The sequence below is a fragment of the Marmota monax genome, unplaced genomic scaffold (assembly GCF_021218885.2).
Source record: "Marmota monax isolate L192 unplaced genomic scaffold, Marmota_monax_Labrador192_F-V1.1 WCK01_AAM20220418_F8-fsc00035, whole genome shotgun sequence".
Taxonomy (NCBI): domain Eukaryota; kingdom Metazoa; phylum Chordata; class Mammalia; order Rodentia; family Sciuridae; genus Marmota; species Marmota monax.
In genome coordinates this window covers 6,842,524-6,866,198 of record NW_026691961.1, presented here as the reverse complement: position 1 = coordinate 6,866,198, position 23,675 = coordinate 6,842,524, and the positions used below count along the sequence as shown (strand labels likewise).

Below are 23,675 nucleotides of genomic sequence, written 5' to 3'. Positions count from 1 at the left end.
ACTGCTTCCTTGGTAGTCTTTCTGGGGTGTCAAAGCCTCAGGCCTGTGTTGTCTGAGGCCCTAGTGGGAGTGAGATGACACTTGCCCTGGGGAGCTGTGAGTGGCTGGATGGAAAACACTTAGCATTAGTACTTTTTTTGTATGCTAAATTATGCTTATGAAATTTGTCTCTTTATGCCTAACTCATAGTTGTAAACTGCACTATTTTGGAAAGAATGCCTGGCAATTTTGAAATAAGTGCACATTAGCAGGAATTAATGTCAAAAACTCATTTTAATTTCATGTTCACTGGCACTGATAGAGATGGAGCATTAGAGGTAACTGGTCAGGTGGCCAAAAATGGTCAGGGCAGAGCTCCCTGGATCTTGGATTGCTGCACTCCTCTGCAAGAACATGCCCTGCCCTCTTCCTTTTAGGCTCACAACTTATTGTTAAGTCCTAAGACACAGACAATATGACCAGATGAGGATCCTCAGAGTAGCAAGCATGCCTGAGGAGGGCTGGGTCAAGTTGCTAGTACGTACCACAGGTATTCAGATCCTTCTGCCTCTTCACAGAAGAGATTTCTCCTTTCTACAATAAGGAACTAACATTTTGGGTCCTGAATGAGAAATCAAGCAATGAACATGTGACAGGTTTACAAAGGAATGGTCAGGCTGAAGGCTGAAATTGGTCTCAAAAGTTGGAAGATTGATACACCCATTCTCCTGGACTCTGGTGCTACTTTCAAGGTTCTGGCATGTTCCTGGCTGGTCTAGTATAAACACAATTTTGCGTGGGGGAGTGAAGGAGCTGCTTCTTGGGTTGGAACCAGTATCTGGTGATAGGAGTTTCTGGGTCTATCTCTAACCTTCTAGAAAGCCCAGGAGTTTTTAACCTGAACATGTTCTTGTCTGGCCTCCATTACTCCTTATGGTCAGGTACCAAGGCAGAGCAGACCACGAGTGGGCCTGGATGGAGCAGAGCAGCAGCCATATCCCGTGTCATGCAGGACATGAAATCCTTTCCAGCCTTCATCCCACTGCATCCTTCCAATGGACCTTGGTCTCAGGGCTCGTATCTGTACTATTTAGGTGAGAAAACTGAGGCCCACAGAAGCTCAGAAACCAACATGAAGCCACATAGCTAGCTCAGAACTTGGGCACCAGGATGTCGGAAGCCTTGCCCTTGACTGGCAGTGCAGACTCAGGCTCTGTTCTGTTTTGGGACCTTGGATACATCTCTCACCTTGAGAGCTACTGTTTCCTGTCTATTAGATGAATAATGACAATGCCTCTCAAGGGTGGCAGAGGTCTATAGGGGAGCAGGAACATGCTGACAACCCATCTTCCCCCCAGGAGGCTTCTCAGGGCAGGGCCAGCTTCTCACTGCTGGAGTAGGGCCCAGGTCCAGCCTGGCTGTGAGCTCTGCAACATGCAGGCTCTTGTCCAGGTTACACTCCTGTGACTTCCAGGCACAGGGACCTTGCTTTGTTAGGACGTTTCACCCACCTCAGCTTCCTACCAGCCTCTGAGAGAGAAGCACTGATTCATGACCAAATGAAGTCTGGAATGTGTTAATCAATCGTGGCCTCCCTGACGGGGATGGATTTTAGTGGTGTTTTCAGCAGTTGAGCAAAATTTCCATTTGGGCTGTTGATCGGTCATCTGTGGCCGACACGCCTCTGTGGTTCCGTAATTGAGTATTACAGATAGATTGTCTTTGAATTATGAACTGCTGTAAGGAGATGACAAACATCTTAAATTACTGCCAGAAGAATTTCCTGCAAAGACAGCTGCTGTGTCCGCAGGGGATGGCTTTCTATGGCATCAGCTTCATATTTATTTCTTCATGGTATCATGTCAGGAAGATACCAAAAAGCCATTTTTAAGCCACCCTGATTCAAACTCACTTCAAACCAGTCAGAGGATTGGGATATCATCTCTGTATAATTTATTATTCTAATATCAGAAATTTGCTTAGTAGAATTCTGATGTGAAAAACTGACTTGGGCCTGAAAAATGTAAGCAAGTTCTAATTGGACACCTTTTATTTTTATCCAGCATGAGTACACATTTATGGAAATGTTATGTATCTTTACATTGCCAGCTACAGATGTGAAAATTGTGTTGTAAATCATTAGTTGCACTCATTTATTCCGCCTCAGTTGTAAGGAAAAAGAATGTGACTCATTTAAAGAGAAAGAAAAAGAGAGTTTGGATGTGACCCTATAGAAAGTGGGTATAAATACTGTGGAGAGGAGTCTGTCTGCTCAGCAAGGAGCCAGGGGGTAGGCATGAGGCAATCCTGGCCAGCCGCCAGCAATGGCCATGAGGCAAGGGAGTGGCGGGTGATCTCAGTTTTGGGAGGCACAGGCCGCCAACATGAGATCTGGCTAAGCCCAATTCGGCCCCATTAGGGGGGGTTCTTCACCATCTGGGGCTCTACATCTCAGCGTAACCACTCTCATCAGAGTCTCCCTGCTATGTGCCTTTCCTGGAGCCCCACTGCCTGGGGCTAGGAGTGTGCAGGGAGGAGGGGCCCTTCCAGGTTCTCTGGGGAAGGCAGGAGGCTGTGTCTTCAGTGTTGAACCCCTTTCTGGTGCCAGGGTGAGTAAAGTGCAGCGAGACCCACCTTTCCTAGCAGTCAAGAGCTCAAAGTTGGGCTGGGATATGGCTCAGTGATTAAGAGCCCCTGTAGTCAGTCCCTGGCACACACACACACACACACAAAATCCCCCCAAACAACAAAACAAACCCCTCAAGGTCTGAAGCCCGGTAGAGATGGAAAGAACTCTGCATAACAGATACAGAAAGGGACAACACAATTTCAAAGTGCTTTATTTGCTGAACATCTCCGATGAGCTGAGCACTTGGCATGTGCAATATCTCACTTAAGCCTCATGAGGACCCCTCAATGAAGAAATTATCCCCACGACATGGATGAAGGCATGACGAACAGAGAGGTTAGGTGCCTTACAAGGTCACATAGATAGGATGTGTGTTGGGATCAGGCTGACTCAGAAGTACACGCCCGCCCTGTCCATCATGTTAAAGGTGCAAAGTGCCAAAGACCATGGTGCTGCAGGCCTGTTAGAAGGCTCCCTGGAGGAGGAGGCTTTGACCTAAAGGTACACTCACTTCTTCCAGTTCTCTGACTGACCTGAAGGAGATCGTGACTGTGGCGGTAGTAATAATAATATTGGGGTGTTCATTATCTGCCAAGCATCATTCTAGACACTTAACATATTTCTAACTCATTTGTTCCCCACAATTTCCCTCTGAAGGGGTGTGGTTGTTATCCCAGGTTCACAGATGAGAAAATGGACATTGAGAGACATTTGGTGCTTAACTGGGACTGTGAAAGGCAGGGCAAGGATCTGAACCCAGGGTCTGGCCCCAGTCAGGGCTCTTAACTGAAATGGCTGCCCAGTGGAGGTAAAACAGACACACCAGGCCTGGGGAACACCACGAGTGAAGCAGGAGTGTCAGGTGTGCTTCGGAAGCAGGGGAGCCAAACATGAACAGAGGCTCCTGCTGCCTGTCACAGCCAAGCACCCACATTCTCTCTCTAGCATTTCAATCCTCTGACGGACTCTCTGAGCACTTTCAAGGGGAGGAGAGTGAAAGTCTGCACATGGGATTCCAGTTTGGATTCTAGCTGGGCTAAAGGACAGGGGAGGCAGGGGCACAGAAAAAGGGAGGCCAGGGCCGCAGAGAGCTAAGACTGGCTGAAATGGAAATGACTTTAAAAAGTGCTGGAGCAGGTGTGTCCTCCTGCCTGCCCTGAGCACCAAGCATCTCAGCACTGCCGGTCCAGCTTTCCCTGGTCTAAACCTCCCAGCTCCACATGTGTGTGCTCTTGAATGGGACCTTACAGACATTTCCATGAGACCTCTTTTGAGGGTCATTCCTCTTTTCAGGCTCTGTCTCAGCTATGAAACTCTGCCCTCTTCTACAGAGTGAACATGTGGAAAAAATGCAACCTTGTGGACACGGCTGTGAGCCACTTAAGCGTTACAAGAACAAGAGGAGGGCCAATGGTAGCAGTGGAGAAAAGTATGCCATTAAAAATTTATGTTTGGTCCATCAAAGTTTAGCCCAAATTTCCAGATTCTTCAAAAAAATGGAAGCTTCTCTGCATCTCAAAAATAAAAACAACAACAGAGTGACTTGTAATTTAGTTTATAAAACTATGGATGCCATTCCAACTGGGTGAGATGAGGAGTGTATCTGCCATGCAAGGAATACTACTGAAAGAAACACAAGGCAGTTCATTTATTCTACAAATAAGAGCAACTGCCTGAAGGTCGGACTTCTTTATCTACTTTAAATAAAGAGTGTCAAAATCCTACCGCTTAAAAAAATAACTCAAGGGCTGGAGTCTAGCTCAGTGGTAAGCACCTGCTTGGTGTGCACAAGGCCTATTGCTTGTGGTTCAATCCCTATTGTTGCCAGAAAATAAGCGGGGGAGGTGGTGGACTTTGATCCAATCCAACTATTTTGGCTATTATGGTTGCTTAGATCAGCTTGTCAACTCAGACAATAAGTGAAGTGGCTGGAATTTTGATCACCTTGGGGAAAATGCTTATTAAGAACCTTGTCTTCCAATCCATGAGCATGGTCTATCTTTCCATTTACTTAGGCCTTCTTTCATTATTTATCAGTGTTTTGTAGTTTTTAGGGTGGAGGGCTTTGACATTATTTGTTCTTCCTAAGATTTTATGTCTTTTGGTGCCACTGAAGATTCAACTGTTTTCACAATTTCTAGTAACAACTGTCTGCTGATAGCATATAAGAATACAATTGATTTTCGCCTGTTAATCTTATACCTTGCTAAATCATTTATTAGTTCTTAATTTTTTATAGACTTCTGAGAAACTGTTACCCTTTGTTCTTTCATGACACTGGATAAATTTTCTGTCTTACTCTTAACACAGCCCTTTCATGTGGCTTACTAAGGTGGGCACTGTTGGCGTCCCTGCCAGGCCCTCTGTGGAGGCTGGTGTAGCCACCCTCCTGCTGCTGGGAGGATTGGCTGCCATGGGCCCACAGCTGCCTTTTTCTCAGACGCGCTCTCCTACTGAAGGGGATGGGGAGGCCACACCAATGACTAAATGACAGGCAAAAAGGCCAGTCCTCAAACAGTATAATGAATGACTCCACTCATAGGAAATGTTGAGAACAGGCAAACCATAGAGACACATTTCTAGAGCCAGAGAGAGAAGTTTGGGAGGAAACTGGAGAGTGACTACCAAAGAGTATAGGATTGCTTTATGAAGTAATGGAAATACTGTAAAATAGATCCTGGTGTTAATGTACAGCTCTGTAAATAGATTAAAAACCACTGAATTATAAATTTTAGACAGATAAACTGAATCTGGTACCCAAATAAACCATCAAAAAGGAATAGCAACAATAATAGCTATCATTTACTGAAGACGTGCTATGGGCCAGTCTATATTATTTAAAATTCTTCCAACATTTCTAAAATGTATTATTGTGCATGGGGCAGGGCTGGGGTCAGTCCTTGCCCTATGGTGGGACCACCTGTATGGTTTCATTAGTGTTCTAGAGCCCTGTGGATCAGGCTGCACTCATGTGATGGTTAAGACCAAACTTCCTGTGCTTTTTCTCTGTCTTATTTCCTCACTCTCTGTCCCAGAGAGCCAACCCCAATCCCTGTCTCTGGGTTTCCTGCTAGGGACCCCAACCTAACAGTTACTTTGGCTGGACCTCATGATATTTCATTATTCTAATGATAAAATGTAGAAAGATCCTAATGGGAGCTAAGTAACAAGACTGAGGGCTCCTTAGCCACCTGATTTCTCCACTGCCACATCCACTAAATATAACAAAGACCTGTGGCTGGAGCTACTTGCTCTTTCCTTTATTGCTTTGCTGCCTTCAAAACTAATGCATGTTTAGCATTGCGGTGACACACCTGTAACCCCAGAAATTCAGGAGGCTGAAGAAAGAGGCTCAAAAGTTTAAGGTCAGCTTGAGCAACTTAGCAAGACCCTTCTCAAAAAATAAAGTGCTGGTATTCAGTGGTAGAGCACCTCTTGCTTCAATCCCCAGTATCTGCTCTGAAAAAAAAAAAGTAATGCATATCTTAAGAGAGCAGATGAATAAACTATAGCAGTGTGAGTAAACACACTGCAGTCATGAAAAAGAACAAGGACAATCTACATACTGAGAGTGGAGTGATTTCTGAGATAAATGGTTAAATGAACCAAGTAAAAGAAAGTATATTCATGTTGTGGGGTATGTTTTGTAAGAGAAATAAGAAGACACATGATGCACACAACTTACCCTCAAACAGATCAGAAAAGGATAAACATGCAGACAGCAGCTGTCACAAACAAGGGCTGAAGCAGTTGGGGTCAAGTGTTAACAACAAGTAAACGTGGGTGAAGGGTACACATTTGTTCTATTCACTATCCACACTCTTGCAACTCTTCTGTAAACTTAAAAACATTTCTGAATAAAAAGTAGAGAAAAAACAATACAAGATTGCTAAAAATACAAGGAAATATTGTGAAAATATAGAATATCAAATAAAAAATGGGAGAGGGAAGGAAATTGCTGGAAAGCCCTCTTCCCACTTGGGAGTTCAGGTGTCCTTCACAGATTCACTGTTAATATGTATATTCTAGATGATAAACACATATGCACCCCTGCAATGGTACCCCACCAAGGATCTACACCAGGCTCACGTTCACTCCTCACACAGGAGTCTGTAGGAGGAACTCTGAAATCCTGAAAACTATTTCTGCTGGGTAAAATCTAGATGGTTGGATATCTTTCTGTATTTTGATAATAAATGCCCTAACCTGGCTGGGAGGACAGGTGGTTTCAGAGCCTTTCAGCCCTCCAGGGACTGGCCAGGCATAGGCGACCCACTCAGTGCTGCTCCCTGGTAAGCTTCAGGACCCTGGACAGAGACTGCTCCTGTCCCTAGGTGTGCTGAGGTCTGCAGCCCCTGCAGCGGGGTCCCAGGGAGGTCTCAGCTGCTTTCTTCAGCACTAGACTCTCTAGGTGTTGGGGGATGCCCAGCTGACTGCTCTGCTGATGTGTGACCTGCGGGGGGCTGGGGGGCACCATCTGCTTCAGAAGCTGAACCACTGAAGTCTTCACCATGACAGCACTTGGGTGCTGTTGGGTTGGCCCTGCTGGAAGCCTGGGTCATGCCTCCCCTCTGGTGGGTGCTCCACTTACACCCAAACATCTGGTCACCTCAGGCATCTGACCAGATGTCTGGCCCATATATGTGAAACATCTGGCTTGTCTAGATTTGCAGTTTCCTCTTGGGTCTCATCTCCCTCTCTCCCGCCACCTGTTTTGCTTCACTAGGAAGCAATGATCCAGTTGTTGCCAGGACCTTCACTCAAGGCCAGCTCATCCTGTACAACCCAAAGAGAATCTTTTGTTTCATTTTAAGGATTTTTCTAACCTACAAAAAAAAGTCACATAAATCACACTTGTTTTACCTAATCTAAATATTACATGACAAAAGCCATATTTTAATTGAAACTAGAAGGCAGGAGAAGGGGATGACATACAATTCTTGGTGGCAGAGGAGTGGCCTAGATAATAGCCAGTCTGGAGCATTGCAGCTTAACTGGAATGAACTGGTTCTGGGGCAGAAGTTCCCAGAAAAGAATGAATGGAAGAGTTCATGGTCAGAACCATCACACCAACCCTGGGGTAGCCAAGAGGGGCCCTGTTCCTGTCTATAACTGCCACACCACTGCAGCCACAGCCTGCTTATGATGCTCTTCAGAGCCATGCTCCCATGCTCCAGGGTAAACAGTAACTATTCTCAGGGACCAGAGATGCCTGGCTGCCCATTGTATCCATGACCTGGGAGTGATCACAGCCTCGAATTTTTTTCCTGCCTGGTCTCCAGTATTAATCACAGTCCTCAGCCTGTGGCCCCAATGCCCCTTATTCCTTTTCTCCATGGGTGGCTATGCTCAGCTTTTTAATTTATTTTCTCCCTTCCTGATGAGTTGGGCATTCAAAACTTGTGTGTGGAATATGCAAGGAGGCTGTATTTTATTAATATTAATATTTGATTGCTAGAATAGCAAGGGCAGCCAGGTGGTAAGGGACACAGGCTTGATGCCTGGCTCTGCTGCTGCCAATCTGTGTGGGCATCAAGTGTACCTACACATCTCTGAGCCTCAGTGTCCTCATCTGGAAGACAGAGTGAGTGTCAACCACTCCAGGGCTGTGAGAAGATCAAGCGAGAATCAGTGATATGGCCAGGGTCACCCGGCAGGAAGCTGTGTGGTATGTACTCAGGCGGCACCCAATAATTATACTTCCCTCTCATCTTTCTCTGAGTATCTGATCAGAAGATCCTTTTTTTTTCATTTGCACAAATTACATCTTTCTTGCTATTCATAATTTCCTCTTTATTTTTAAAAGAAGATGGCAGGCTTGTGTGTGAGAAGGAGCGCGGGTGCACATTAAGGTTCAATCCAAAATGGACAATTTTCCAGATTTCCATTACCCGCTTCCCATGCCCTATCTTAAACACAGCTGTCAGGACAAGAGGCTCATTAAAAAGATTGTTTTGACTGATGGAATGCTCATGTATCAAATTGGAAATCCAGCCAAAAATACTCGAGGGAGGTAGACAGAGGTGGTGGCGAGCCGCAGAAGGGAACTGTTTTGCAGAATGTTAAAGATGAAATCTGCTGGGCAGAAGGTGCCTGCCTCTGCCTGGAGCCAGAGAGTCCAAGAAGGCACTGCTGCAGCCACTCAGATGTGAGCACCTTGGTCAGTACATTTCTGTTTTAAAACTGGGCAAAGAGACATTCTCACCAGGTAGTGAACCTTTAACACAGCAGCCAGGTGAGCTGGCTCTTCCCCCTGGGCCCCTCTCCATTCCAGCCCAGCCTTGATGGGCGGGCCCTCTTCCTCCATGAGTCCTTTACATGCAGGCCCCCCCCCTGCTCTGTCCACGTGCTTCTTTTCTCACCTTCCCTCTCACTGCTGTCACCTCAGACACCTACTGATGACTACATCACCTCCCAGACTCAACTCTGTGGCGTCGAGCACCTCTCTTCTGACATCCCTTTGAGTACTGCCAACTGAGCTTATGTTTTCCTCAGCACTTGCCCCTCCTCCTGTGGGTTGAACTGACCATCACGCACCGTGACTCAACCAGGGACAAGGGCTAGCTTAGACTCTCTCCCTTCTCCTAATCCATTTGTGCTGGGGTTGGTTTGTCTGTCTATCCTGTCTATCCCATTGTCCCTCTATCCTTTTGTCCTCTGCAGTCTTTGTGGGGCCTCGTTTCCTGCCCTGTGCCTTCCAGCCTGTCATCTTCTGTCTTCAGATGTGCCCGGATGACATTCAGCTCACAGTAGCTATGACGGATTAACCAAGCAAGGTTGATTTATTTATGCCATAAAAAGAAAGGAGGTGAGCATTCCAGGAAGGGTGCTGGTCCAGGAATCCATCACGAATCCAGCTCCTTCTACATTTTTGCTTTGCATCCTTGGACTTCAGCTTTTATTCTCAGGAATGCAAAACCGCCATAGGACTTCCAGCATTGCATCTAGGCTCCAAGCAGGAAGAAGAGGAAAGGGCCACTCTGGGAATGATTTTGATTCGCTTTAACCCCCCCTCTTCTGCCTCTGTTGTCATTCCTTGTGTGATGACCAGAGCCATGGCAACCACTGGAAAAGGTCTGGCCTTGGCAGAGAACCATGCCAGGAGGCAGATCAGGAGCTGGTGTAGTTCTGGGTGCTACCAATTACCTTGGCCTTCTGTTTATGTGACAGGTCTCCTCATTCTCGAACAGGACAACTTGTAGTGTCCTATTTTGTGGAGCGCAAAGGCACCAATGTGACCTTTTGCTTATTAGAAGAGTGACTCTCCTTTTAGGGTGACCGACCCTGCAGTTGTGAACACTATATAAGCTGGTCTTTGGAAGCTCTTACACACCAACAATTTACCTATTGTCCAAGAGGTCTAGAAGTTTCCTTGCTGGGGTGGGAATCAGTAAGGCTCTGGAAGTACTGCTTTGTCCATGACCTTAAAGTTATTTCTGCCTTCTGAAGCACCTTGTGGATGTTCAACAGGACCAGATACAGACCCAAAGGCGGTATGTGGTCATTTTCCATCAGAGAATGAAGGAAACAAAGATGTGACCTCAAACCACACCTATGACAACTGGGAAGCAATTTGGAAGTGAGAAACAGACAACATGCATGCAGCAGAGTGTGCGTTATCAAAACACCCCTAAATGTGTCAATGGAAAACAAAGAAAATCTTTCCTCACTTTGACTTACACTGCAGCCTTTCTCTGTGGCTGAAAAAGACTACACATAGAAGATGCTACGTGCATAATAATTTCTAGAAGAATCAATGGCTCTTAATATTATCCAGAGTGTCAATGGCGATTGCTCTTGAGTACAGGGCCAGAGGTTGCTGAGCTGCTGCCACTTTTTTCTTCTGTGGCCTGAGTTAAGAACACCCCTTTCATTTCTATAGCTACTTTCCCCCTCCTCTTTTTGTACTGAGAATTGAACCCAGGGGTGCTTTCCAATGAGCTACGTCCCCAGCCCATTTTATTTTGAGACAGGGTCTCACTAAGTTGCTGAGGCTGGACTTGAACTTGCGATCCTCTTATAACAGCCTCCCTGGCTGCTGATATTATAGGTGTGTACCACCATGCCAGGCTCTACAAGGCCACATTTAGGTCTGGGTAAGCACCTATGTAATACCCACAATTTTCACTAAGATTTTCATAATCCTGCTTTTTACAGAAGCAGTTTGCTCATCCTTGACCCAGACTTCATTATAGGGATCCCTCTTATTACTCTTTTCATCTTATAAAAAGCTTAAAAGATACAAATGAGTATAAAAAAATAACATAACATTCATAGTCCCATGACCCAAAGATAATGTGTGTTAAGATCTACTCTTACTGTTTAAAAAAAAAAGCAATGATGAGATTACAGCCAAAGTCCCTTCACATTTAAGGCTAAGCCAGAACTTGGGCAAGAGGTTCAGCAGCCTTGCAAGGCTGAGAAGGGTGACTCTGTGGTCCTGACCAGGAGATAGGAGGCAAGTGCCCACCACCACGGTGCTCCAGCATGCAGGTGGATCAACCCCATCAACAAGGCTTGCTTTCTGCTGAAAACAGTTGTTCCATAGATAGATCAGTGGCCTTGGCCCAGAGGAGGCCAACCAGAAATCTGCTGGGTTGACTGAATTTTAGGTGCCCCCAAAGCAGATGTCAAGGTAGTTTTGTGAAGACAGAGCCATGAGGTTGAGGCTGCTGTGAATTATAAAGTAAAGGAAGAAAAGAAGGAAGGAAGCATGAAATGACACTGTCCTGGGAGTCACCAAGGCCACAGATACCAGGCAAGGCTTATACTATGAGGAGCCACGTGCCTATCACACAGGGAGCAAGCAAAGAGCATTCCTGTCCCCACCATGGTTTATGGGGAAAGAAGCTTGAAAATCAAAAAAGGCTCTAAGACATCAGGAAGTCCTAATCCAGGATTCTGTCTGTCCCCTACTGACTGTCCCCAAGCTCCAGGACCCTGGGGGTTAGGCCCTTAATTTCCAAACACAGAAAACAGGTACAATGAATCTGAAAACACCAAGAGGTCAATTTGACAGTAAGCAATGTACCTGATCCACGTAGAGAGCTCCCAAGGGATGCCGGATCTAGCCAACAAGATATGACTCTAGATCTGGGGATAAAGCTCAGTTGGTAGAGTGCTTGCCTCACATGCACAAGGCCCTGGGTTCAATCCCCAGCACCACCAAAAAAAGAAAAGAAAAGATATGATACTCAGTCTCGTGCAGCCTTACCAAGCCAACTTCAGGCCCTAGTTCCATAAAAACTATGCAAACAGATGTAGGCACAAAGTGAAGTTTGTGGCAATAGCATTTATCACACACATATACACACACACAAAAACAGGTGGAAATGGCCTAACTGTCCAATAATGGCCAAAGAGTTAAAGGAACATGGCATGTCATAGCAGTAGTTTGGGGAATGTTTTTTAATGACATGAGAGAATGTTTGTATGCCATCATCTCGTCTTTCACAATGCTCGTATGAAATGGTGCTGGCTCTATGAGAAGAAGGTAGTTCTCAATAAAAAGAAAATGTGGATGAAAGGTTGCTCAGAAACCAGGCCACCTGAAACCCTCCCACCTGTGCAACCAGAGGTGGCCTCTGCATGTGAAACCACGAACTATGCTAAAGATGAAGCCTGTGAACGTGGCATGGTGTGTGAGTATGTGTGTGGGGTCATTGGTGAATAAGGTGCTGGCATAGTAAACACAAACTCGGATTCCTGAAGAGACCCTTAATGGAATCTGCAGATAGTCATAATGCTGCTGTTTCCAGTGTCAAGCACAGACCGCTGTCCAAGACTTCTTCCCTGGCAATTCAGGCAGGGAACAGGCAACACTTCTCTGTTCAGTCAGAGTTGGTGCACACCACAGTTAAGAGCCAACACTTTACAGACACGAGCTGGAATAATAAACTGGCTGTCGTAATTTTTCTCTTTCCTCAAGATTCCTTTAATCATTCCTTTAATGTTATGATTCCTTTAATCACCACTTTCTGGAGCCACAGTCCCCACCCTGTCAAGTGAGTTTTTTTCTGGGGGCCACAATCCTCTGCTAATGTGCCCCCTGGCCTTGTATCCCAGGGAGCCGACTAGAATGCAGAGGCTGCACAGACCTTGGTCTTAGGAAAGATCACAAACAGCCTTTTGGTTGCAGAAGGCACAACTCACATGCGAAGGTTTCTGAAAGGATGACCCGAGAGGCTTACTCTGGAGGCCAAGGAGTAATCCAGCCCTGAGCGGGCTCCTTGGAGCCTCCCTTAGCACGGACCCTTTTGGACGTTTAGCTGCCAAGCCTTCCTGACTGGCTGGAGCACTCCTTCTCCTCAGGTCCCTGCACAATGAGGGTGAACAGGGGCCCAGTGGGAGGGCAGGTGGACCTTTCCCCGCACAGGTGTGCTAGTCCTTCCTGCTTGCGTTCAGTGCTTGGTCCAGGCACAGTCCGCTCATCCACATGTTTTTGTTAGCTCAACAGCAGCATCACTATACGTGGCCCATGGCTAAGGCTGGGCCCATGGCTAAGGCTGGGCCCTGAGCACAGGCTGCCACTTCCCTGCCCAGGAAGCTGATCTGACGTCCTGGGCCTCATCTTCCTTGTCTTTTAAAATGGCCATGCTATCAAAAGTAATCTACAGATTCAATGCAATACCCAACCAAATACCAATGACAGTCTTTACAGAACTAGGAAAAACAGTCCTCAAATTCATTTGGAAGAATAAGAGACCCAGGAATTCTGAACAAGAAGAGTGATGCAGGAGGCATCACAATACCCAACCTCAAATTATACTACAGAGCCATGTAGCAAAAACAGCACAGTGTTGGCATCAAAGCAGACATGAAGACCAATGCAACAGAAGACACAGAGACAAGTCCACACAGACAGTCATCTTATACTTGACAAAGGTGCCAAAAATATGTGTTAGAGAAAAGACAGACTTTTAACAAATGGTGCTAGGAAAACTGGATATCCACGTGCAGAAGAATGAAGTTAGATCTCTCTCTCTCATCCTGCACAAAACTCGAATCAAAATGGATCAGACTTAGGAATTAGACCAGAAACCTTGCAACTGCAAAAAGAAAACAGAGAGTCAACACTCCATCATATAGGTGCAGGCACTGACTTCCTCAACAAGACCCCCAAAGTCCAAAAAATTAAACCCAGAAACAATGAGGGGGATGCCATCAAGTGAAAAAGCTTCTGCACAGTAAAGGAAATGACTAAGAGTGTGAAGAGTAGTGGCAGATAATCTTGGCCAACTACTCCTCTGGCAGGGGAACTCAAGATCTTAACTTAATGCCAAAAAAACTAAATAGCCCAACCAAAAAGTGTCAAAAGAACCCAACATCAACTTCTTCAAAGGAAAAACACAAATGACCAACACACACATGAAAAATACTCAACATCTCTAGCAACCATCCCTCTGGCTCAGTGTGTAGCGTGGGGTCCATGCTCTTTGCTGTATGAATAAATGCCGACTTAACTTCAGGAATCAGCAGCACACATTTGCACATGCCAGATTCTTAATTTATAAATATTTACCATCAGGACTTGATTTTAACTTTAATTAGCCCAACTGTTAAGGATACCTCCAAAGTGAGAAACATAATCCATCACTCACACCAGATGTAGCTGCGGCAGTTAGTCTCTTATCTGGGTTTATAGTGAATCAGACGCAGGCATCCAGTGATGAGAGCATAATGTTCTCTGGGGAAGGGATCAAAACAGGGAACAGACCAAACCTGGGAAAGTGAATTCATGCCAAGCCCTAGAAAATAAAGAGCACAAAATTCCTCTGGTCGATATGTCCCCATATACCCTTGATTCTATGGATACTTAAAAAGGAACCATTGTTGAGCTCTCACTACGAAGCTGGTTAAAATAGGAACTATCAGGAGTGTTTTTCTTTTTTTAAAAAAACCACCCTTTAAATGAGGGTACTATTTATCATATTTTGAAAAACCCTATGAAATTATGCATTCAAAGGTTGCTGACCAACACATTAAATGGTGAGATGTGTGTTTTAAAAAGATATAATCAAGTTCTATAGATAAGTTCCCTAACAATTTTTCATCTAGTACAGTGGTTCCCACTTTTTTAAACTAGTAGCTCCTATTCATATGGCTAAAAGTATATGTGTTCTACATCTACACTGAGGAATCCTGGACTCAAAAACCCAGTCCATTTTCCTGCACATCCCAGGAGCCAAGAGGAATTTCTTCTGGCTTCTATTCCTGTAGTCTGCATGGTGCATGGAGTTTATAATTCTTCCTTCTCCAGTTTGCAGTGTTGTGTTAGCAAACTCCTGGCCAGTCCTGGAAGCAGACCTGCCTCTCTCTGCCTGAAGTCTCATGTCAGCCCCCTGGAAGAAGGATGCCAGCACCTTTGGTGTGAGAAGACCAATCTAGCTAACAGGTAAGGCAATCTGCCCACTGTATATGACCCTCAACTAAGTTCAGGGTCATATAACCACAAACATGCCTGCACCAAGAGCTTGCTACAAGCTGGGTGTGGTGCCAGGTACTTCTTTACTTGCCACTTTGATTCCCACACAAACCCTTTGAGTCTGGGATGAGTGAGAAAGACAAAACATTCAGCAGCGTGTCCCATGCTCTGGTCCAAGGCGCATATCTGGGACAAGGAGGAAGGTCCTTAGGAAGCTGACGCCTGTGTACAACCCTGCTATGTGACCTGGCCTCTCTCCTCCTGTCAGCTGCACACTGTCACCTGTGCCACTCTGTAAGCTTTCCTTTCTCTGAATACCACTCAGATACTCTGTCTGTAACTTTATGTGCTAAAATGAACACCAAAGCATTAGGTATTTTATTTGCTCCACAGATCTTCCCATCCCATCTCCACCCCTAAATTGCATCGTGGGCCTCCAGGGCAATGTGTGCCTCATCTGACTCACCCTCAACTGAGGATCAGAGGCGCCTGTGTTGGGCAGACCCTTTAGTGAGCCAGGCCATTGCCACAGTGCGGCCACCAGATGCCTACTGGGATCAGACATATACACAGTATACCCAGTGTGCATATGTGTGCACAAGCTTTCAAGGGGAGCAAGAGCACCACACTGCAATGGGAACGTTCCTCTAAGCCTGAGTTGTAGTGCTACAGTATGCAGGTCCTACACATGTTTTTATAAATAAAGTTTTATTGGAATGTGGCCATATCCTGTTGTCTCTGGCTGCTTTCACATTATACATGCAGAATTGAGTAGCTGCTACAGAGACTGCAGGGCCTGATATTTACTGCCTGATCCTGTTCAAGAAAAGTATGTGAACCTCTGTACCTAGGGATGCGTTTCCCATATGAGGGTTAGCTGGTAAACCCTAAGCCATAGAGGATGTGGACATGACGTGTGTTTTGCTGAAGCAGATTTGAGTCAAGCCTAATTCTTCCCTATTCAACCAATATTTCTTTATTATGGGGGTGCTATTGTGTGAAAGTCTTGGCTCAGGTCTGGGCTTACAGAGGTGAATAAAGCTGAGACCTGCTGCCTAGAGGAGCCAAGAGGATAGAAACAATTTCAATATGACTTGGTGAGACATTAGAGTAGGAGTTGATGTTTTATTCCTCCTATAAAGCACACCCTGACCTTTATGTTCTTTAAAACTTTGAAATTCTAAAACCATAACCATGGGCTAGGATTTCTCTCTATCAAGCTCATTTTCTCTCATTTTTGTTTTAAAAGCATAAATACTAGAGATGAAACTCTCATTCTGTGAAGCTACCCATTAACTTTTGTCGGAAAGATCAACTTACAGGGATCCCTCCCACCCCCCACCCCCAATTCCCAAATTTGCTCTGGACTCTTTAATACACAGTTCTAATCTCCATGTTGAGAATGAAAAAAAGAACAAGTATTGAGACATCAGGGGAAACACTGTCAGTTAAAGAGCTGGACATTTTATTTTTATCGGAAAAAATTTTTATTACAAATTATTGAGTTTGATAACACTATCAGGTGCTGGTTACTACAAGTCACCAAATTAAATGCAGCCTAAATCAGGGGAATCATAAGAACTAGGTTGAAGAATGCAGTTAGAGAGGACCTCAGAGTCATGCATCTCTGCCTTTCTGACACCCCGTTTAATGATCAAATCACAATCACCATTGTAAGTTATGAATTCCTGTGGACATCTGTTTTCTGGCTCATGGACATTTGTTTTTTTAAGATTGAGTTTTTAAATGTCAATCCACATTAACTGGGTTACATATTAACCTTCCACAGCAAGGAACATGAGGAATGGAGATGAATCCAGTTTCCACCAGGATTTCATTATCTCCTGTCTTTGCAACTCCAACTAGGTATCAGGCGAATTAAGGGGAAAACCAATTTCTACATCCCTTGGATGTGATGAAATTGATTATCCTTAGGCAGAGCAAAAGAAGACAGAAAATAACAGGTGCCACTTCACATCTGCGTATCTCTCTACCCTGAGATCTGTTTATTTGTACCAGTTATTGACAACGTTTTTGTAACACACAAAAAAGGTTTTTTTATTGAGCTTCAAAAGTAGAAACAGGATGCATCTGTTTCTAGGGAAACCTGAGCTTGGAAACTGTTGGGTTTTGAATCACAGAGTGCATTCCTACACACATGGTGGCCCATTGTACAGTGACATCCCTTCCTCTTCATTTACCCTATCCCATTTAAAAAAATTAATGCAACAATGGGAGATGATTGTTGATGCTCATTATTAAATCATTTATTCATCCCACACAATGATTCAGAATTATTCATTAAACTTGCTGGAAGGAAGCAGGGTTCTGCCTCCATGATGGCTTGGGGAGGGATGTGTTCTTTAAAAGGATATTTTATAACAACACAATTATCATAATTAAAAGCTACCCTGATAGTCTGATGAGTGGTTGACATATTTTTGAGCACTGGCATTTTAGCACAAGGAGATAAATGAGACTGAAATGGTATTAGGGGATAATACTGCTGTGGGCAACTGAAGGCAACACTGAATACCATCTGCTATCACCACCTCGATTCTATCATGGTCTTTAAGTTAATGAATTTACAAAACATCAGCTGAACTTTGGCTTTCCACAGTAAGTTCTAATTCTGTTGCTGTTTCCCCAGATGATGTCTGTATTCTGAGCCCTGGATGTGCATGTGCCCACGAGGGCGCGCTCACTTGTGCCTCCCAGCCCAGCAGGTCATAGCCTGTGGCCCCTGCATCAGCACCTAAATGGCATCTTTCCGCTCAGGGTGCTCAGTCTTGTTCTGTGTCTAAAGGTCACTGAGCAAAGGGCCTGGCTTGGCCAGCCATTCAGACAGGCAGGGGATGGCAGGAAGGGGACCCACTTCGGGCTTTTCCTGTACAGCAGGTTCAGGGGAAGATTCTAAGGCTTAGTGGCCAAGACGAGGCAGCTTCTCATCCCCAAAGGCGGTGCCTGGGGGAGAAGTGGGGAGGGGAACACTTGGGGGGGGGAATAGATGTCTGAGTGGCCCTTGAAGGCCCCAGGGTGGACGCTGGTAGAGAGATGCACACAGGCTTCTCCAAGACCAGGGAGGCCGTGGGACAGGACTGAGAGTCTGAAAACACCTCAGGAAGCTGGGCCAGAGCTCTGTGGGGGCCCAGGCTTGCCTATGCCTTGCTGAGCCCAGGACGGGGCTGCACAAGAAGTGAGCATGTCAGTCTAGCTGCAGGAACGTGAGCCAGCATGAGCCTTCCTCACTCTGCAAGCACTGGTGGAAGGTGGCTGTGACTGACTGCCTGAGCTGGCCTCCCAAGCACAGAGGTGAAGGGACATCTGAGCTAGAAGGCTGCCTGGAGCGCTGACTGCCCAGGGAGGCATTAGGTGCTGGGGTTGAGATAGCTGAGGAAGAACTGGGTAGGGGCGTCACACCAAAGGGACTGAGTAAGCTTGGCAGAGTGCAGGGAAGAGCTGAAGGAGGCAGGGACTCTGGGAAGGGCATGGACAGGCGCTGGGCCATGTGCTGGGGTGAGGGGTTCCCAGAGAGTCAGGCTGTGAAGCTGTACACCCCCATGGCTGCTGGGTGGTGAATGCATGAGTGGAAAAGTGAGCCCGGTTCAGAGCTGACGCTGGGACCAGATGAACACGATGGCCTGAAGAAGTGACCTGGCTGGAGAGATGAAGGAGGGGGAATTAAAGGGACTTGGAATGTCAGAGCTCCCCTCATGGTCCCTACTGGATGCAAGACCGTCCAAATGCCAGGGCCTGATGCCTCGGAAGAGTGGACCAAGGACCCCCTCTGCTATCTAGTGCTACCAAGCCACCTCCTGATTACGATGTGGCTTCCAACATAGCCCCCTACAGGAGAGGCTGCTATGTGGCTGGGGATAGGGCTCCATCTTGCCCTTGTTAGCCCACAAGCACTGAAGTTGTGGTTATTAGCCTCTGTGAGCTGGGGTGACTGGCGTTCACCTTGGCGACGCACACCAGCTCTGGGGTAGGGGGCGGAAGACTGTGGTCTGGACATTTCATTCCTCTCTGGGGCTCTTGGTGATGGCCAGTGGGGTTCTCTGTTAGCACTGAGGGTCTACTCAGTATTGGGGTGCCTGTGGGCAGCACACACTCTGCCCTAGGATGGGAAACTCAGAACCACATGCCGCTCAAGACCTGGCTGTCAAGAACAGGGACACCGAGCAGTCGGGTGGCGCCTGCACTGATCACCACTTGCTGTGAAAGGAAATCATCTTGGTGGCATTAAATGGCTTCCTGGCTTTATTCTGTTATAAAACAGTCACTGTGGCAGAGCTGATGCTGTCCTGACACTGCCTCCTTGGCATCAGAACAGTTTTCTTCACCAATTCAAGCATGGCGTAACATTTCAAAGGTCTTTAATAGACGCTTTCCAACTTCATCTCCATGGAACAGTTGGAAAATGTCTCCAATTATAGAAGCTTTTTGTAAAATGTCTCAAAAACACAGAAGGGCTTTGTATCTTTCATAAGTACAAACATTTAATACTCAAAGATGAAATGAAGAGTAGCAGGGTATTTTTTTAAGGAATGCCTGCTCCTGGGTCAGGTCAATGCCTTTCCCTCTCTCGAAACAAACAAGTGAAGATATCTACATTTTAGAACATTTGATACAAGTAAGCCTTGGAAAGATTAGAAAGGAGGAACTAGGGCCAAGGAGAGATTCACAACAGTTGTCAAAGCTGGAACCCTGCCAAAGCCCTGGGGTAACTCGGGGAGTTGGCTGACGCTCTTCCTCTGGAGAAGGCCCTGGAGGGACTCCCAGGAGGAGAAATTAGGCCAGGGCTAGAGTCACCAAGTAAATCATCCTTTGGAAGCTGAGGTCTCACCTTCAAAAATGGGGTGTTCGATCCTCAGCACCACATAAATAAAGAAATGTGTCCAACTACAACTAAAAAATAAAAACTTTAAAAAATGGGGTGTCTTCATTTTGTGTGTGCAAACGCATGCTATACGTGTGAGGGACTAGGAGTCTACAGTAGGGTAGACTATACCATGCGCCTCTCTTTACCCTGACTCAGGAAGAGAATGCCATGCCCCTTGTCTGGGGCAAACTGATGGGCCCTTAGACCTGCTCACCAAAGCCTCATCTCAGGACTTCCTGGGTTACACTGTGGGAGCCTGACTCTTAAGGACCACCTGTTCTCCAGGTAGTCTCTGCTTCCCAGAGAAATGAAGGAAGATGGCCCTCTCCTCCACCTCCTGAGGCATACCATTCCCCATGACCCTGCCTCCAGGAGCCCCATCTCCAGCTGTGAGAAGCTGCCACGTGCTGCTGTTTGGCAGGCCAGGGACCCTCCGGAACGCTCCACAGCCTGCTCTTCTACTGGCAACTGCCCTGTGGAGGGCGATGCCTGCTGCTCCTTACAGGGGAGCGCGCTGAGGCTGGAGAATCTGCAGCCTGACCACAGCCACAGCCAGCAAGTGGCAGATCCTGGATGGGAACCCAGGCTCATCCACAGCCCTGTCCCCTCTCCCCTCTGCCAGGCCCTCTCCAGCCCTTAGGGCCTACCTGCTTTGGTGAACTTGTCTGCCATCTCCTTCCGCACAGACCTGGTGAGGTTGAAGTAGTCATCGTCCTCGTCAATGCTCTGTAAGAACAGCGGGATGTGCTGGAAGATGATGGCGTGCTGGCACTTCTGCTGCACAGCGAGGCTCAGCTGCTGGTCCAGCCACAGGTCCTGGGCCTGCTTCAGGGCAGGGCAGCTGGAGGCGTCATACAAGAGCTGGGAGTTGAGTACCAGGAACAGGACACCCCCGACCCAGAAGCTGAAGTAGTCATCACCCCAAGTCTGGCAGAACTCTTCGATAGTCTCCGCCGTGGGGACATTGCCCACGTCATGGTTGCCACTGACGAAGACCAATGGGATCGCCCTGTCAATGGCTCCCAGAACTCGCTGAAGGTCCTTGGTCTGCTCCCTCTGGAAGGGCATCCCTGGAAGAGTGAAGGCCACATCCTGAGCTGGCTGGAGACTACTGAGGTCTTTACTAACATACAACTAAGCCAGAGACGAAGTCCAGATTCACCTCACCAGGAACATGGAAACTGCAAAGTAGTCACCTGCTAAAAGCAAATCAATAGGGGAGCTAGGAGTCCCAGTCCCTCCTCAGGACACCTCAGAAATTCAATGTCCACCTGGCCATTTGCCCCCCATTGCTAAGTGGTGTTGTGGAGTTGATCCTAACATTAAATATCAGTGAAGCTAAATTTCTATCTTTCATTTCTATGCACACTGAATATATCCCACCTTCTCTGCTACATCAGTGGAGCATCATGGGCATCCTGTGACAGTGGACCCAACCCTGAATACCAGTCCGGCTATGTAAGGTCTTCTTATCATCCACGTAGCCTTACAGATTGTGCCACACCCTTGTGGGAAAAATCCTTTGAAACCAAGTGGCTAGATTGATGGGAACCTACATCGTGCCAAACTCCCTGGACACAGGAAGAGGCATTTTGTACCCCACCACAGTGTGAGGCACAGGGCTCCACACCTCACTGTAGGGCGTTCTCTGCCCCCAGCACCCGGGAATGATTATTTTGACAAAGGTGAAAAATGTGTGGGCGGGCAGGACCTTCCTCCTTCAGACTGCTCATTTCCTTACTTTCTATAATAACCTACTAAAGCTTTCATAAATGGATTTCAGAATTCATCCAATTGCACATATATTTTTTGGAGCCTCCCTGTGAATTCATCCGACAACTGTGCACTGAGGACAGGCAGTGGAGGCACTGACTTAGTGTGGGTGAGCTGGGAGTCAGCAGGCATAGGGCCCATCCCAAACCCAGAGTCAGACAACCAGTGGGGTAAATCACACCCATCTGTCTTTAGTGTTGTTAAGCATTATTGAGAAAAGCGATGAAGCAGGCAAGGACACACCTCAGGACCACATCAGTCCTGAGGATTGTGACTGCTGTCAGGCAGACAGCATAAGAAAAGTGACAAAAAGCATTTCCCTAAGGGGAGGAAAACCCACCAGAGAAAGGGTTACATAAGACAAGATGACATTAAACCCAGTAACGCTGCACGTGGACTAAACAGAAAGGTGGGGGCAGAGGGAGAGGATTGTTGTACATTTCAAAATAAATGTACAAATGTTTTATGAACATTCCCCCACAAAGAACCCATGAATGTTCGTGGTGACGGATATGCTCACTACCCCAATTTGGTTAAAATATCACAAGGTACTCTACAAAAAGGCACAATCATTATATCTCAGTTAAAAATAAATATAAGGCGGGAAAAGTCCTCATGAAGCAATCACAGCTATGACCACAATGCAGAAACAAAGGAACCGAGTCTCAGCAATAGATGAGAAATAGGGTTCAGTAAGATCAGGAAAGAAATGGAGAAGGACAAAACTATTTTGGAAATGGCACCTACAAGGAGATGGCCGTTAGCGAGAGTTCATTGTCCAGGTGCTCTGAAAACCCCAGGTGAACTTGTGAAGAATGCGTGCCCCACCTGGTGAGCAGCAAGCTCCCATATTTCCATGAAAACTCCTTAACAGTGCAGTTCCAACCTCCCGTGTCATTCCTCCTTTCTTTTGGCCTGTTGACGTGTATTAGCTTCTGAGAGACTCGGTTAAGTCACCACTGCAACTGTGGATAGATCATTCCTCCCTGTAATTTTGCCAAGTTTCATTCATTTACTTTTAGTTACAGTATTAGATGAAGAAGAGCTCAGAGTTTCAATACCTCACCAAAATGTTTTTTATATATAATCCTAATCAAATGCATAAAGAAAAGAGAAAGAGGCAGAGCTATATTGATGCTACAGAAAGATCCTTAATATATATTAAGTTAAAAACATGAAACAAAGCAGAGTAAAATCACATGAATTTTTTTAAGGCTCACAGATATTTATGTACTTTGGATAAAAACACCTTGAAAGAGACAAAGGATCTAACTCTGGATAATTATGGGAAGTGGAGTGGGGGGTATGGAGACCTTTTATCTTTTTCTTCCCTCCTTCCCTTTCCCAAGCTTGTGGAGAAAAAGAGAGGGCAAGATGGAGAGAGGGAGGGAGGGGCGGGGGGGAGGAGTAGAAATGAGAGAAAATATCAGGGCTTTTTTTTTTTTTTTTTTTAGAGGTGTTTCTTGCCCCAGATCCTAAAGACTCAGAGGAGGTAAGCCACGGATCTCTAGGAACTATCTAGGAACTAGTAGAATTTGCTTGGGAAAGGCCAGCAGACCCACACTGCAGAAGCCTGCAGACCAATCTTCTCAGCCTGGGAGAAGCAGGTCCGGCCTGGCATGGGAGACCAGGAGACCTCTTTGGCAGTGGTGCTGGGGCTCTGCCTGTGGTCAGCTTCTGCCTTAAGCTGGTCCAGACTCCCCTGGGGTCTGCTGTGCCATGAACGATGTGGCTTCTTAGCTGAAACTGGACTGAGTGAACATCTGTGTTCACTCAGGTGATCCCCTGAGACACCACTGGGCAGTTCCTTCCTGTGCTGACCCACCTAAAGGGCACTCCATAAATTCAAGTAAAATCATCTCTCCTTTCCTTATTGGTTTTTTAAAAAAAAAAAAAAAAAAAACACCCCAAAGCACCCCTAGCTTCCAGTCTGACCAGGGGGTTCTGTGATGCTCAATGGCAGCTGATCCCCCTAGTGGTTATGTGGA

General features: G+C 46.3%; 1 protein-coding gene across 3 annotated transcripts in view; it reads right to left on the bottom strand.

Moving 5' to 3' along the window:
• Cpped1 (calcineurin like phosphoesterase domain containing 1) overlaps nt 1-23,675 on the bottom strand; it is a 92,244-nt gene that overhangs the window by 9,008 nt on the left and 59,561 nt on the right. For 2 of the 3 annotated variants that reach the window (XM_046440613.2, XM_046440604.2), the window contains exon 3: nt 20,562-20,984. The exons of the other annotated variant lie outside the window; for it this stretch is intronic. In XM_046440613.2, coding sequence (XP_046296569.1) covers nt 20,562-20,984 — 423 coding nt within the window. The remainder of the gene's footprint in view (nt 1-20,561; nt 20,985-23,675) is intronic. 3 annotated transcript variants of the gene reach the window in all.